This window comes from Procambarus clarkii, chromosome 76 (genome assembly GCF_040958095.1).
Source record: "Procambarus clarkii isolate CNS0578487 chromosome 76, FALCON_Pclarkii_2.0, whole genome shotgun sequence".
NCBI lineage: Eukaryota > Metazoa > Arthropoda > Malacostraca > Decapoda > Cambaridae > Procambarus > Procambarus clarkii.
The window spans coordinates 4,601,267-4,613,557 of NC_091225.1; the positions used below are offsets into that span (position 1 = coordinate 4,601,267).

The 12,291-nt window shown below is 40.6% G+C and overlaps 1 protein-coding gene across 1 annotated transcript in view; it reads right to left on the reverse strand.

Annotated features, from left to right (window-relative positions):
- Positions 1-12,291, reverse strand: part of LOC138357135 (glutamate [NMDA] receptor subunit 1-like) — a 184,518-nt gene that overhangs the window by 4,916 nt on the left and 167,311 nt on the right. Inside the window, exon 11 of the mRNA XM_069313782.1 lies at positions 4,777-4,939. Within this exon, the coding sequence (XP_069169883.1) occupies positions 4,777-4,939 (163 nt within the window). The remainder of the gene's footprint in view (positions 1-4,776; positions 4,940-12,291) is intronic.

A 12,291-nucleotide genomic window follows, 5' to 3' on the forward strand; every position in this document is an offset into this window, starting at 1 on the left:
TTGTTCCTTAATGTGTTTGCTAAGAAAGCAATCATCAATTAATTCTAGAGAGTCTTCTGCTTCATTATTCCCTGTTCTGTTAAACCAATTTATTCCACTAAAATTAAAGTCACCCATGACACATACTGCTAGACCTATATGTTCTAGATATTTTATCCCATATGTGCTTTGCTTCCATCCTTTTCAAGTTTGGTGGCCTGTATATAACTCCTATTATAAGATTATTTGCTCTTTCGTTTAATTCTATCCAAATAGTTTCTGTGTGTGGCTCAATTTTGTTTTCCTCTTTGAGACTACATTTCAAAATTTCCCTAACATATATGGCTACTCCCCCTCCTCGTCTAAAATATATCTATCTGTGTGAAATAGTTTAAATCCATTTATTTCATATTCAGCTAATAGTTCTCTATTATATATATTCATCTACGTTACGGTAAGTGCAATAATATCTATTTTTTTCTGTGCAGACAAGAGCTTTTCAATCGATTATTTTGTTTCTTAGACTGCTACTGTTAGTGTAATATACCCCAAGTTTATTGTTATTTTGAGGCCCTTCTCTTTCCCTGATCATTTTGCCATTTTTTTTCTCCTACAAACACACTTTTATTACCTCCTTCCTCCATATCAATTACCACTATCTACGAACAGTTTAAACCCAAACTTAAACAAACGCCTCCAACCAATCGTTCCAACGAGTTCGCAACAACAACAACCTCAGCCCTCGATAGATGCACCCCATCTCGAGTGGTGGGAGATTTACCGCACTGTAGGGCGAGATGTGTTTATGGCGTCAGCTGATCCTTGGTGCTGCAGCGAGATAGTTGTTTTCTGTGTTTGGCTTTTGGTGGCACTAGGTATAAATGTGGCACGGGTCAAATGTTCCCATTTTGTTGATTGACTGGAGATATATATCAAGAGTTTTGACTATTTGATATTTTTCTTGACACGAGAGGTCACCTTATCCTAATGTATGGTCGATGGTAATGGATATTTTAAGTGCGATAAAAACTTTTTTGAAATTTACTATGGTACTATGATGTCATAAACAGTGGAGATAGTGCTCGATTGTTTCAGGCACCTGACAGTGGATGCTGAGTTCGTTAATGACCGTTCTATATTTATAACTGTATGCTGCCAGTTTGGTGTGTCCCAGTCTTAATCTGGTCATGATTGCATCAATTTCTCTGGTTTTATATCTATTTCCAACTTTCCCATTTCTTTTTTAAACCAATTATATGGAGACGAGTATGACGTTTTCCATCTCTTTACAAAATCTTGGGTGATGGTATCTTTTTAAAAGCTTCTTTATGTGCAACGTGAGGAATACCAAAATGAGCTAGGACCCACTGGATAGAGATGTCGTTACCTTATAATTGGCGCTCATGGTCCAACCATTTGGGCTGGACAGTAGAGCGATGGTCTCGCTTCATGCAGGTCGGCGTTCAATCCCCCGACCGTCCAAGTGATTGGGCACCATTCCTTACCCCCGTCGTCCCATTCCAGATCCTTATCCTGACCCCTTCCAAGTGCTATATAATCATAATGGCTTGGCGCTTTCCCCCCTGATAATTCCCTCCCCCCCATCGAGAAGTTGTAGGCATAGGTGGACAAACTTTTTGCACTTTGTGGGGGAGTACATAACTGCTTGAATCTGCTTGATACCTGCTTGATGGGGTTCTGGGAGTTCTTCTACTCCCCAAGCCCGGCCCGAGGCCAGGCTTGACTTGTGAGAGTTTGGTCCACCAGGCTGTTGCCTGGAGCGGCCCGCAGGCCCACATACCCATCACAACACGGTTGGTTCGGCACTCCTTGAAGAAAACAATCTGGTTTTCTCTTGAAGATGTCCATTGTTCCGGTAATATTTCTGATGGTCGCTGGTAGGACAGTGAACAACCGTGGACCTCTAATGTTTATACAGTGTTCTCTGATTGTGCCTATGGCACCTCAGCTCTTCACTGGTTCTATTCTGCACTTTCTTCCATATCATTCACACCATACGACACCCATTATCGAATCGCACTTTTGGAGTCACTACAGATGGTATATATCCCATCTAGTAAGGTTGTGATTATTTGTAGAGCTTAGTTTAAGGCGTATAATTCAGCTGTGAAAACAGGTAATTGGTTTGGTAACTGCCATCACTGCTCGAGGTGGTATTGTAGGATCCATACAGCGCTAGTGACCGAGGGTGCGATGTTCACGAGGATGCGAGATTTGTCGGTGTAAATCGCTGTGGCTTTTGAGTAGCGTTTTTCATTGTTGAGACAAAGACTGAGGCTATGGCTGAGTTTGGTGCAGAATTTGGAATGTTGACTTCCATTTGTGTTCATGTTTTAGGGGTTGTATAAAGCCAAGGTGGAATTTGGGGGGGGGGGGGAGCAAGTTGGGTTTCATAGTTTTGGAGTAAAGTGAGGTTCATGAGGTTATTTGTTTCCCGTGAGAAGAAATGTTGCGAGTGATTTGTGGGGAAAGCGGGATGGGGGGGGGGGGGGGGTTATGTAGGCTAGCTGTTGAATTATTTTTAATCTGTATAGGTGTCGGGTGTGCAGTGGTACAAAGTGACAGATAGTTGGCACACATTATGTCTCGTCTAGTGGCGAAGCTTTTGAGGTCCGTTTTCCCCCTGAAGGCTGAGGATAGGAGAATTCATTGCGCAACCTATGAGTCGCATGGCATTGTTTTGTATGGCATGAGGGCTCTGAAAGTTAGTAGGCACAGCAAACGCATATGCCTGGCACCAATAGTCTAGTTGGCTGTGAACGTAAGTTGTACAGAAGCAGAACAGAGTTTTATGTAGTGCTCTCCAGGTGGTGCCAGTGAGGGCCTTAGGTATGGAGAGTCGTGGTTTGTTTCATCGTCAGTGAGAGGAGCTCAGCGTTGTGGAATACTGAAGAAAGGATAGTTACACCTAACTCCTGTAAAAGACCGTGGCTTGAGATTCTTTGGAAGCTGTTGAAAAATCGTCTGTTTTATGCAAGTACGAACAAATTATCGATAAAAGAAAATTTATGTTAATTTTCCCGGGATTAGTGAATAATGATGTATATTACTATAATTTTTTTTAACAAATTTGTAGCTGGTGGGCAGAACCCAAAATCGTCGTGGGGGTCAGAATGTGGCCCTGGCACGCTGTTCCCTTTCGAATTCTGGTGACTCCATTCAGTCTGTGTCCATCCCATACCCTAGGCCATTCCATCTGAAAATATGGGTGGGGCTGGCCCAACCCGTGTGCCCCCAAATCTGAACAGTCAGAGAGAAAAACCCCATTCTCACTTATTGTATACATATTTAGGATCTCAGTAACAGCTGTGGTTGAAGGTCTCCCAGCAGGATTTTTTTGTTATTAAATGTTTATTTTCATTGATTTAGTTTATTAATTTAATTTTTAAGTATTTATATCTAATTTAAGTGGAGAGTATTTACTTAGTGGACTGAATGATTCTATTTTATCCTGCTAGGAACCACTTCTCACAAGCTTGGGGAAGTGTATTACTGATATCCTAATCGAAATTCATCGATTGATTTAATTATACTTCGATGGTTTAGTCTACTAGTCAATAAAATGTTATTTAAAAAATGAAGTACAGCTTAGCTGTTATGTAGAATCTTGCTTTTTTAATAAGCCATGTACATGTCATGATCACGTAATCCGTTCGTTTTGTGGTTGAGCAAATATGGCGTCAGGGCGTGCGTATTTCATATAGAACCAAATGATTTGTTACCAATTCCTTAAGTCGTCACAGCGTACCTGCCGGGTGAATACACCGTAAAAGATGCAACTAAACTCTTTAACAGATAAGATTACTTTGTAGATAAATAAAGATTTGTTGACGTGGTAAATGTCCCATTTTCTTTGAGAAGCCACAAAATTAAAAATTCTTTGAATGATTCATTAAGCTATTTAGGGTTAGTTAGTTATTTGCCTAACATGATTGCATTTGCTTGGTATGCTACGAGTTAGTAGTTAGTGTCAGAATTTCCGACAACAACAGTATGACTACACAAGAACATTCTTTCCTGAATGTTTTACAAGGCTTTGTAGATCAAGACGTTCAGTCATCATTATGATTTTGTTAATGTTTACTTTCAACATCATAGTTAAAATCAATATCATATTTATATTATCATCATTACCATTATCATCTATATAATTGTCATGATCATTACCATCCACATTGTCACTGCCTTCATCTTTAATTGCATTATCAACAACCATTAAACTACTATAGCATGCTTCATCATTATCGCCTTCATTTCCATAAACACCCTCATCATCACTATCACTACCACTGTCACTATTATCACCATTATTCCCATTATCAGTTTCATTATAATCCTCATATCATCAGGAATACCAATTTTATAGACAAGGAAGGTATCATCCTGAAATGAAATTGAGAGCAGTCTAGAAATATAAGTTCAACCATATTTAAGAACAACCAGGGCTATTTCATAGATTATATCTTCCCCATTGTCCTGTCCAACCAATTGGATTGGAAGGTAAAGCGACGGTCTCGCTTCATGCAGGTCGGAGTTCAAATCTCGACCGTCCAAGTGGTTGGTCACCATTCCTTTCCCACGACCCAACCCAAATCCTTATCCTGATTGCTTCCAAGTGCAGTATAGTCGTAATGGCTTTCCCCTGAGAGTTCCCTTCCCTACTTCGCGCAGTTAATCTCATGCAGCCCATCTTGTACAGAGACCGGAGGGTTCCTCACAGCTTGAGGTGAAAATTTTCCTGATATTCTTTGGACGAAAACCATGTCAAGTGCTCACGTGTGTGGTATTGTCCAGGAGAACGCTGTGGTCCTGCTGAGCAGCCTCTTTCTCGTCCCTGACACGCTTGGCGACCAACTCGTCCGTCCAGTGCTGCATGATGCCGGAGACCTCCAGTCTCTGCACCAGCTGCTCAACACGCGGGAACAACGGAGAGCCCTTCCTAGCGTATCAGAAGGGAATTATCAGATGAAAGCCCAAAGCCAATTTGACAATATAGCACTTTGAAGTGGCCAGGCTAAGGATTTGGAATGGGACGAGGAAGAGGAATTGTGTCCAACCACTTGGACGGCCGGGGATTGAGCGCCAATATTATTGGCATGCAATATTATTGGCAATTTAAAAAATATATATATCATTGGCAATTTAAAAAAATATATATTATTGCCATGCAATATAATATTTCAATATTATTGGCAATTTTTTTTTTCAAAATAACTTTTAAACACCTTGTGTCGTGCTGCCTCGGGAGCAGAGTCAGAGGGTCAGATTAGTCTTAAGTTGTACATCAGTAACTGATGTACAACTAATCTAGTTTGGTTTTACTTTGAGCTTAAGGCCTATCAGCCGCAGGATGGTTATTAAGACCAAAATAGCTTATTGACCAACCTTTATTTACACTTTAGTTTTGATCATTGTCAAGCGGGTAGGGAACTATCTAAGGAAATCGGCAAGCTATTACAACAATATAACACATGGATGGGGTCAGGATAAGGATTTGGGATGGGACGGAGGGGAGGAATGGTGGCCTACCACAAGGACGGTTTGGGATTGAAAGCCGTCCTCCATGAAGCGAGACTGTCGCTCTACCGTCCACCGTTCAACACCGTAGAACGACGATCTCGCTTCATATATAAACCATAGGTTAATCTATATAAATATAAATGGAAATGCTCGTTTGTGCATAACCGCTAATCTCCGAAAGTTCTTCACCGATTGCTTTGAAATTTTCACACAATGTTCCATTCGCATCCGAGGAGGTTTTTATATACATTCTGTATAGATGTCACGTCTGTGACCGTAAAGAAAACATGCTTTTTCTAAAAACTGTGCTTTTCATGTGAAGGAATCTTTGGAACCTTTTTCCCGATTGCTTTGAAATTTTGACACAACATTGCATTCGAATAGGCGCGTCTTTTTATGTATCTACTATATACATGCCTCAACTGTGACCGGGAAAAACAGATCAGTTTGCTATAGCCCCCTTTGAATTAATATCAGCATAAGGAAAACCTACACAAACTGCCCCTGGTGAGGATGGTATAAGTTATAACACTTTGAACTTACTGAATGATGTCCCTAGCCACCCTCTGCTTGACCTCTATCAAATGAGTCTCCCACAAGGTATCTTGCCAAAGAAATGGACACAAAGTCTCATAATACCAATTGCTAAACATAACTATCAAAAATTCAGACCCATTTCCCTAACATCTTGCATGTGTAAAGTCTTGGAGAGAATTGTCCTCAATCGTTTCATGTTTCAGGTCAAAGATAAACTGGCTCCTAACCTATTTGGGTTTATGTCCAAGTGTAGCACACAAACATGCTTTGCTGAATATTTTGTAAACTCCCAGGATGGGACACAGGCAGCCTTTATTGACCTAAAGTCATCTTTCGTTGTAGCGAATGGCGAAGTAATATTAGAGCAATTTGCTGAATTTGGAATCAAAGGCAATCTTCTGAGTTGGATAAAGAGCTACCTACCCAACAGCCGTGCTAGTATCCTATTTAAAGGAGTTAAAAAGTACAAGAACAGATGCATTCGAAATAGGCATACCTCAAGGTGGTGTCCTAAGCCCTATGCTCTTCAATATACTTAAGCACAAACTCATCCATGACATACCTGTACAACCTACTGAAACTGTTATATGTTATGCTGATGATATTTGTATTATGACACACAGTAAACCAAGGCTATATGTGTTACTTGATGCATTCTCCAAGAAAGTAGTAGAATGTGGCCTCATAATCTCTGTTGATAAAACAAGGGTTCTTAATCCTCACTCTCTCCATGTTAACTATACTATTAATGGAGTGCCCATAGAGACGTAAGAGTCTTATAAATATCTTGGAGTCGAGGTTAATGATACAAATCTCGTCAGCAACCTGCGCAAAAAACTTGTTGAGTGTCTTAAACCTCACAAAACTCTTGTTGGCAAAGGATTTGGCATTAACATAAAATATGCTCATAGTTTTAATATTGCCTTTATACGATCTGTTGTTGATTATTATGCCTTGCATCTTCTTAATTTTTCTCCTAAACAATTACAAGGCCTAGATGTAGTACATAATGATGCCATGCACATCTTCCTGGGTTGTCCTAGAACTGTCAGAATTGTTAACATGAGGAAGGAACTAAACTTACCTTCAATTTACGAAAGAATAGTTCAACTTAGTACTATGTTTTGTGCCAAAACTTTGAAAAATAATGGTCCCCCCCCCCCCAGCTCTATTCAAATTAAATAGAGATCCATTCTAAACAATTCTGACTGTTCCTTCATCCGCCGCAAAAAGCTCCTTACAGTGTGTGGCTCAGTTGTTGTGCTTATAATCTTAAAAACTGAATGTGCCTCTTAATCCTGATACAACTGTTCACTATATTCCCCCTTGGAAAGATGTGCAGGTCTCTTTGCATTATACCCCCATCAGTGTAAAACAAATTTATAACACTGAAATTTTGAGATGTATAACAATAGAAGCTAATGACAGTCATTTTGAAATTCACAAACCGACTGAATCCTATGCCTTTCCTGATGGCTCTGTGTGTTGGAAATTTCCAACAGTTCTTCTCATCCCTAATACAACAGGATGTATTTCCTATATTAGGTTTCATACACATCTAATATTCATTTATTAATCCTTAATACAACAGGATGTATTTCCTGTACTAAGCGTAATAATTAACTAACACTACTAATATGTAGTTTAGTATTGTAGAATTTATTGTATTAGGTTGTGGAACATCATGTAATTTCTCCTAGAATTGTGTAGTGTTGCGTCAGCCACGCAAGGAGATAAAATTTCCACATACGAGTAGATCTAACACCAATGTAACCATTTACTTTCCTTTATCAGGAATAATAATTTAGTAATAGGTATACTTTAGTATACAATAGTTTACTGGAATTTCCTTACCCAGCTTAATCTCTGTTCCAGTAAATCATATCATAATCTAACATCATTTCCACCACCAAGCAAGTATTGTTTTATTTGTGCCGTCTACATTAACTGACGTGCACTGTGAGAATTAAAACATCACCGCATAAAGTATTTATCTAAACCATCAAGAGTGTTCATAAACGCCCCCTTCCCTATTTAGCGTTAATAAATAAATATAATTTATACTCGAATCCTCAAGGTGAGCTATTGTGCATGCGCGACTTTGGGGAGGGAGGAGAGAGGACTCTCACCATATTCGATCAACAAGCGTGAAGGTGCTCCGAAGCGGTCCAACAAATCTTACCATCCTGACGGCATCCTTACATCCCGAGATGCTGGATTGAGGGCGCAGCTTACCAGAATCACGGACACCAGTTCGGCAGGCATTTTTACCTCATTTGTTCTATTTAATAAGCTCTTAAATAAGATCATGTAGGTGCCATGTCGTTATGATGCGGACGTAAAAAATAATCCCATGTAAGTGCAGCTCTTTCCCCTCCAAATATTTAGATATTACCTTATATGTGTGTGAATACTAGTTTGGAGGTGGAAATTACGGAATTATCATTATTGCAGCATGGTGCAACACCCCTGCGGAAGCGTGTGACCGCCAAAACCTCACGTGCTCCAAGTATCACTATCTCAAACTGTTTCCAGACTGGCGTACAGTGGACTGCATGTACATCCCTCTGTCACAGCTGAGATTTAATCAGTTTTTCATAGTAGATAGTATTTAATTATTCAGAGTCCATATATATATATATATATATATATATATATATATATATATATATATATATATATATATATATATATATATATATATATTTTTTTTTTTTTCATTGAATATGACCGCATATTCTGTATTTATTATTTTCTGGTTTAGGGCTTCTATCCCTCTAACTATTTTCTTAGCATCAGGGCTTAATTGAAATAGGAGTTCTCCAAAACTCATTTTCGTACTTTTAAGGTGAAGAAAAGAAGTGATTTACTATAGAGTGTATTACACTTATTTGTATAATTTGCACGACGTTTCGAACCTCCATGGTTCATTCTCAAGTGAACAGATCTTACAATACTAGTTGATTTTATACCCGCATTAGGTCAGGTGATAATACAATGAAGGTGAAAACATGGGGGGATACATAAGGGATAAACATAGGGGCTGCAGAAGGCTTATTGGCCCATACGAGGCATCTCCTATCTAAACACAAAGATTAATCCAGTGTAATTGGCCTGTTATGTTGGACATTGTCTTCTGTGTTGGCATCAATATGTTCTTGTCTTGTCCTTACTCTCATGGTGGGTAGAGTAAATAGTTCCGTGATTTGGGTGTTCTTGAACACCCAAATCAAATCAAATCAAATCACCCAAATCACCCAAATCAAGATTTGGGTGTTCTTGAACACCCAAATCACGGAACTATTTACTCTACCCACCGTGAGAGTAAGGACAAGACAAGAACATATTGATGCCAACACAGAAGACAATGTCCAACATAACAGGCCAATTACACTGGATTAATCTTTGTGTTTAGATAGGAGATGCCTCGTATGGGCCAATAAGCCTTCTGCAGCCCCTATGTTTATCCCTTATGTATCCCCCCATGTTTTCACCTTCATTGTATTATCACCTGACCTAATGCGGGTATAAAATCAACTAGTATTGTAAGATCTGTTCACTTGAGAATGAACCATGGAGGTTCGAAACGTCGTGCAAATTATACAAATAAGTGTAATACACTCTATAGTAAATCACTTCTTTTCTTCACCTTAAAAGTACGAAAATGAGTTTTGGAGAACTCCTATTTCAATTAAGCCCTGATGCTAAGAAAATAGTTAGAGGGATAGAAGCCCTAAACCAGAAAATAATAAATACAGAATATGCGGTCATATTCAATGAAACATGTTTGAAAGAAAACCTGCTGCCAGTATACACCAATATATATATATATATATATATATATATATATATATATATATATATATTAGTATATTTTGGTAGCAGTCTTTCCTGTAGACATATATTATTAAATATGACCGAAAAAGTAAGATTAATAATTCTAACACGAATTTTCTCAATCTTTCGTACATTTCTTTTCACTGTTGGAGGTAAATCAAAAATCAATTCTCCAAAATTCATTTTTATTTCTAGTCTGACGCGACACGAGCGCGTTTCGTAAAACTTATTACATTTTCAAAGACTTTAGTTCACAAATACACAACTGAATACTCCAATACGAGAACAAAAACGCATAAGGCGAACGATATCAAAAGTATCCGAGTCACCAAGAATTCTATTCAGGGGACAGGTGACCGCGTGGGGCGGTTGGAAAGCAAGACACACGCTCGTCCTGGAAGTCAGGACATTCAAGAAGGACATGCACGACCGTAAGAGGGACAATGCAACTAGGACAATAAGGAGCAGGGCGGCACTCCATCAAGTAACCATGGGTTAAGCGAGTATGGCCAATACGCAACCTTGCCAGAGCTGTTTCCCATCGCCGGTTACGGTGGTAGGAGGACGGCCACAAGGAAACGCAACATTTAAGAGTACGCAGTTTGTTACCAGTAACAGACGACCAAGAAGCCTGCCAACGGGTAAGGACGGAGGAATGGATAACCGGGTAAAAGTCGGAAAATGGAACACCTTTACGAGAGATGGGACAAGAGCGGACAGCTTCCTTGGCGGCAGTATCCGCACGCTCATTTCAATACACACCAATATGGATGGGAACACAACAAAACTCAACCGACTTAAATTTACTGTGAACAAGAAACAGCTAAAACAGCTGGATCTCGACAACTACTGGATGAACCGAATTAAAGTACCCGAGAGCCATGAGGGCACTACGAGAGTCAACAACAACTACAAAGGAAGACTGACAACGAGAAAGCAGGAGACGAAGAGCATAGAGAATAGCATAAAGCTCCGCTGTAAAGATGCTAGTCTCCGGAGGTAAGCGACACATATAAGTGCGATCAGGAAAAACAACAGAGTAGCCAACACCGTCCGCAGACTTAGACCCATCGGTGAAGACAGAAACGGAGCGGGAGTGAGAAGAAAAGTGCTCAAGGAAAAGGCGTTTTAGAACCGTAGGAGGGGTAAAAGCTTTAGTGATACGGGTCAAAGATGTACAAAACTGCGGAAGAGGGACTCTCCACGGGGGCAAAGACGGAACAACACGAGGAGAAATATTAGAAATACGAACGGAAAGAGAATCTTGTAGGCGAGATAACCGGACAGAAAGAGGGAGGTGGTGAAGAGGAACAGGAACCGCAGGAGGGGTAAAAGTTAAAGCACGACAGAGGCGAGAAGAAGGATGTTGTAAAGACCGCGCAAGATAGCGAAGACAGTAGCGATCACGGCGGTCCTGGAGAGACAGGAAGCCAGTGTCAACATACAAGCTAAGGATGGGAGTCGAACGAAAGGCACTAGAACTGAGGCGCAACCCAGTATGGTGCAAAGCATCAAGACGGCGAAATAACCCCCAAAGCAAAGGAATAACCCCAAAAGCTTTGCGGAATCTTTGTATTCAAGGGGATGACCATAAAGTGACAAAGAGGGACGAAGAACGACCCGTTTCCGCGTAAAAGTCATGGCACAAGTCTTAGAAGTAGAGAACTTGAAGCCATGATCGGTGGCCCAAGACGACACGGCATCAATTGCATGTTGAAGCCGGCGTTGAAGGAGAGGCGAATCATCTCCCTGACAACAAAGGGTAAGATCATCGACATAGAGAGCGGAGAAGACACCTGAAGGAAGAGAGGAAAGAAGACCATTGAGGGCAACCAGAAAAAGAGTAGTGCTCAGAACACTACCCTGGGGCACACCTTCGTATTGCTGAAAAGAGGCAGAGAGAGCGGTACCAAGGCGCACCCGAAAGGAACGACGAGAGAGGAAGCTGCGGAGAAAGAAAGGGAGATGACCACGAAGGCCAAAAGAATGAAGTTGAGATAGAATATGATCTCGCAAAGTGGAGTCGTAAGCCTTTTCTAGGTCAAAAAGGACGGCAACAACAGAGGTCTTCACAGCAAAAGCAGTACGAATATAGACCTCCAAGTTCACCAGGACATCTGTCGTGCTGCAGCACTTGCGGAAACCAAATTGAGAAGGGGAGAGGAGGTGATGGTGTTCCAGGAACCACATCAGACGAACGTTAACCATACGTTCAAAGAGTTTGCAGACACAACTTGTGAGGGCAATAGGGCGAAAGTCCGTAGGGGAAGTACCCAGAGACCCCGGTTTGCGAACAGGGAGAACAACGGCATCGAGCCAGTCCTCAGGGACTGACGACGACTCCCAGATCCGATTATACAGACTCAATAAATACTGAGACGTGCACAGAGGGAGATG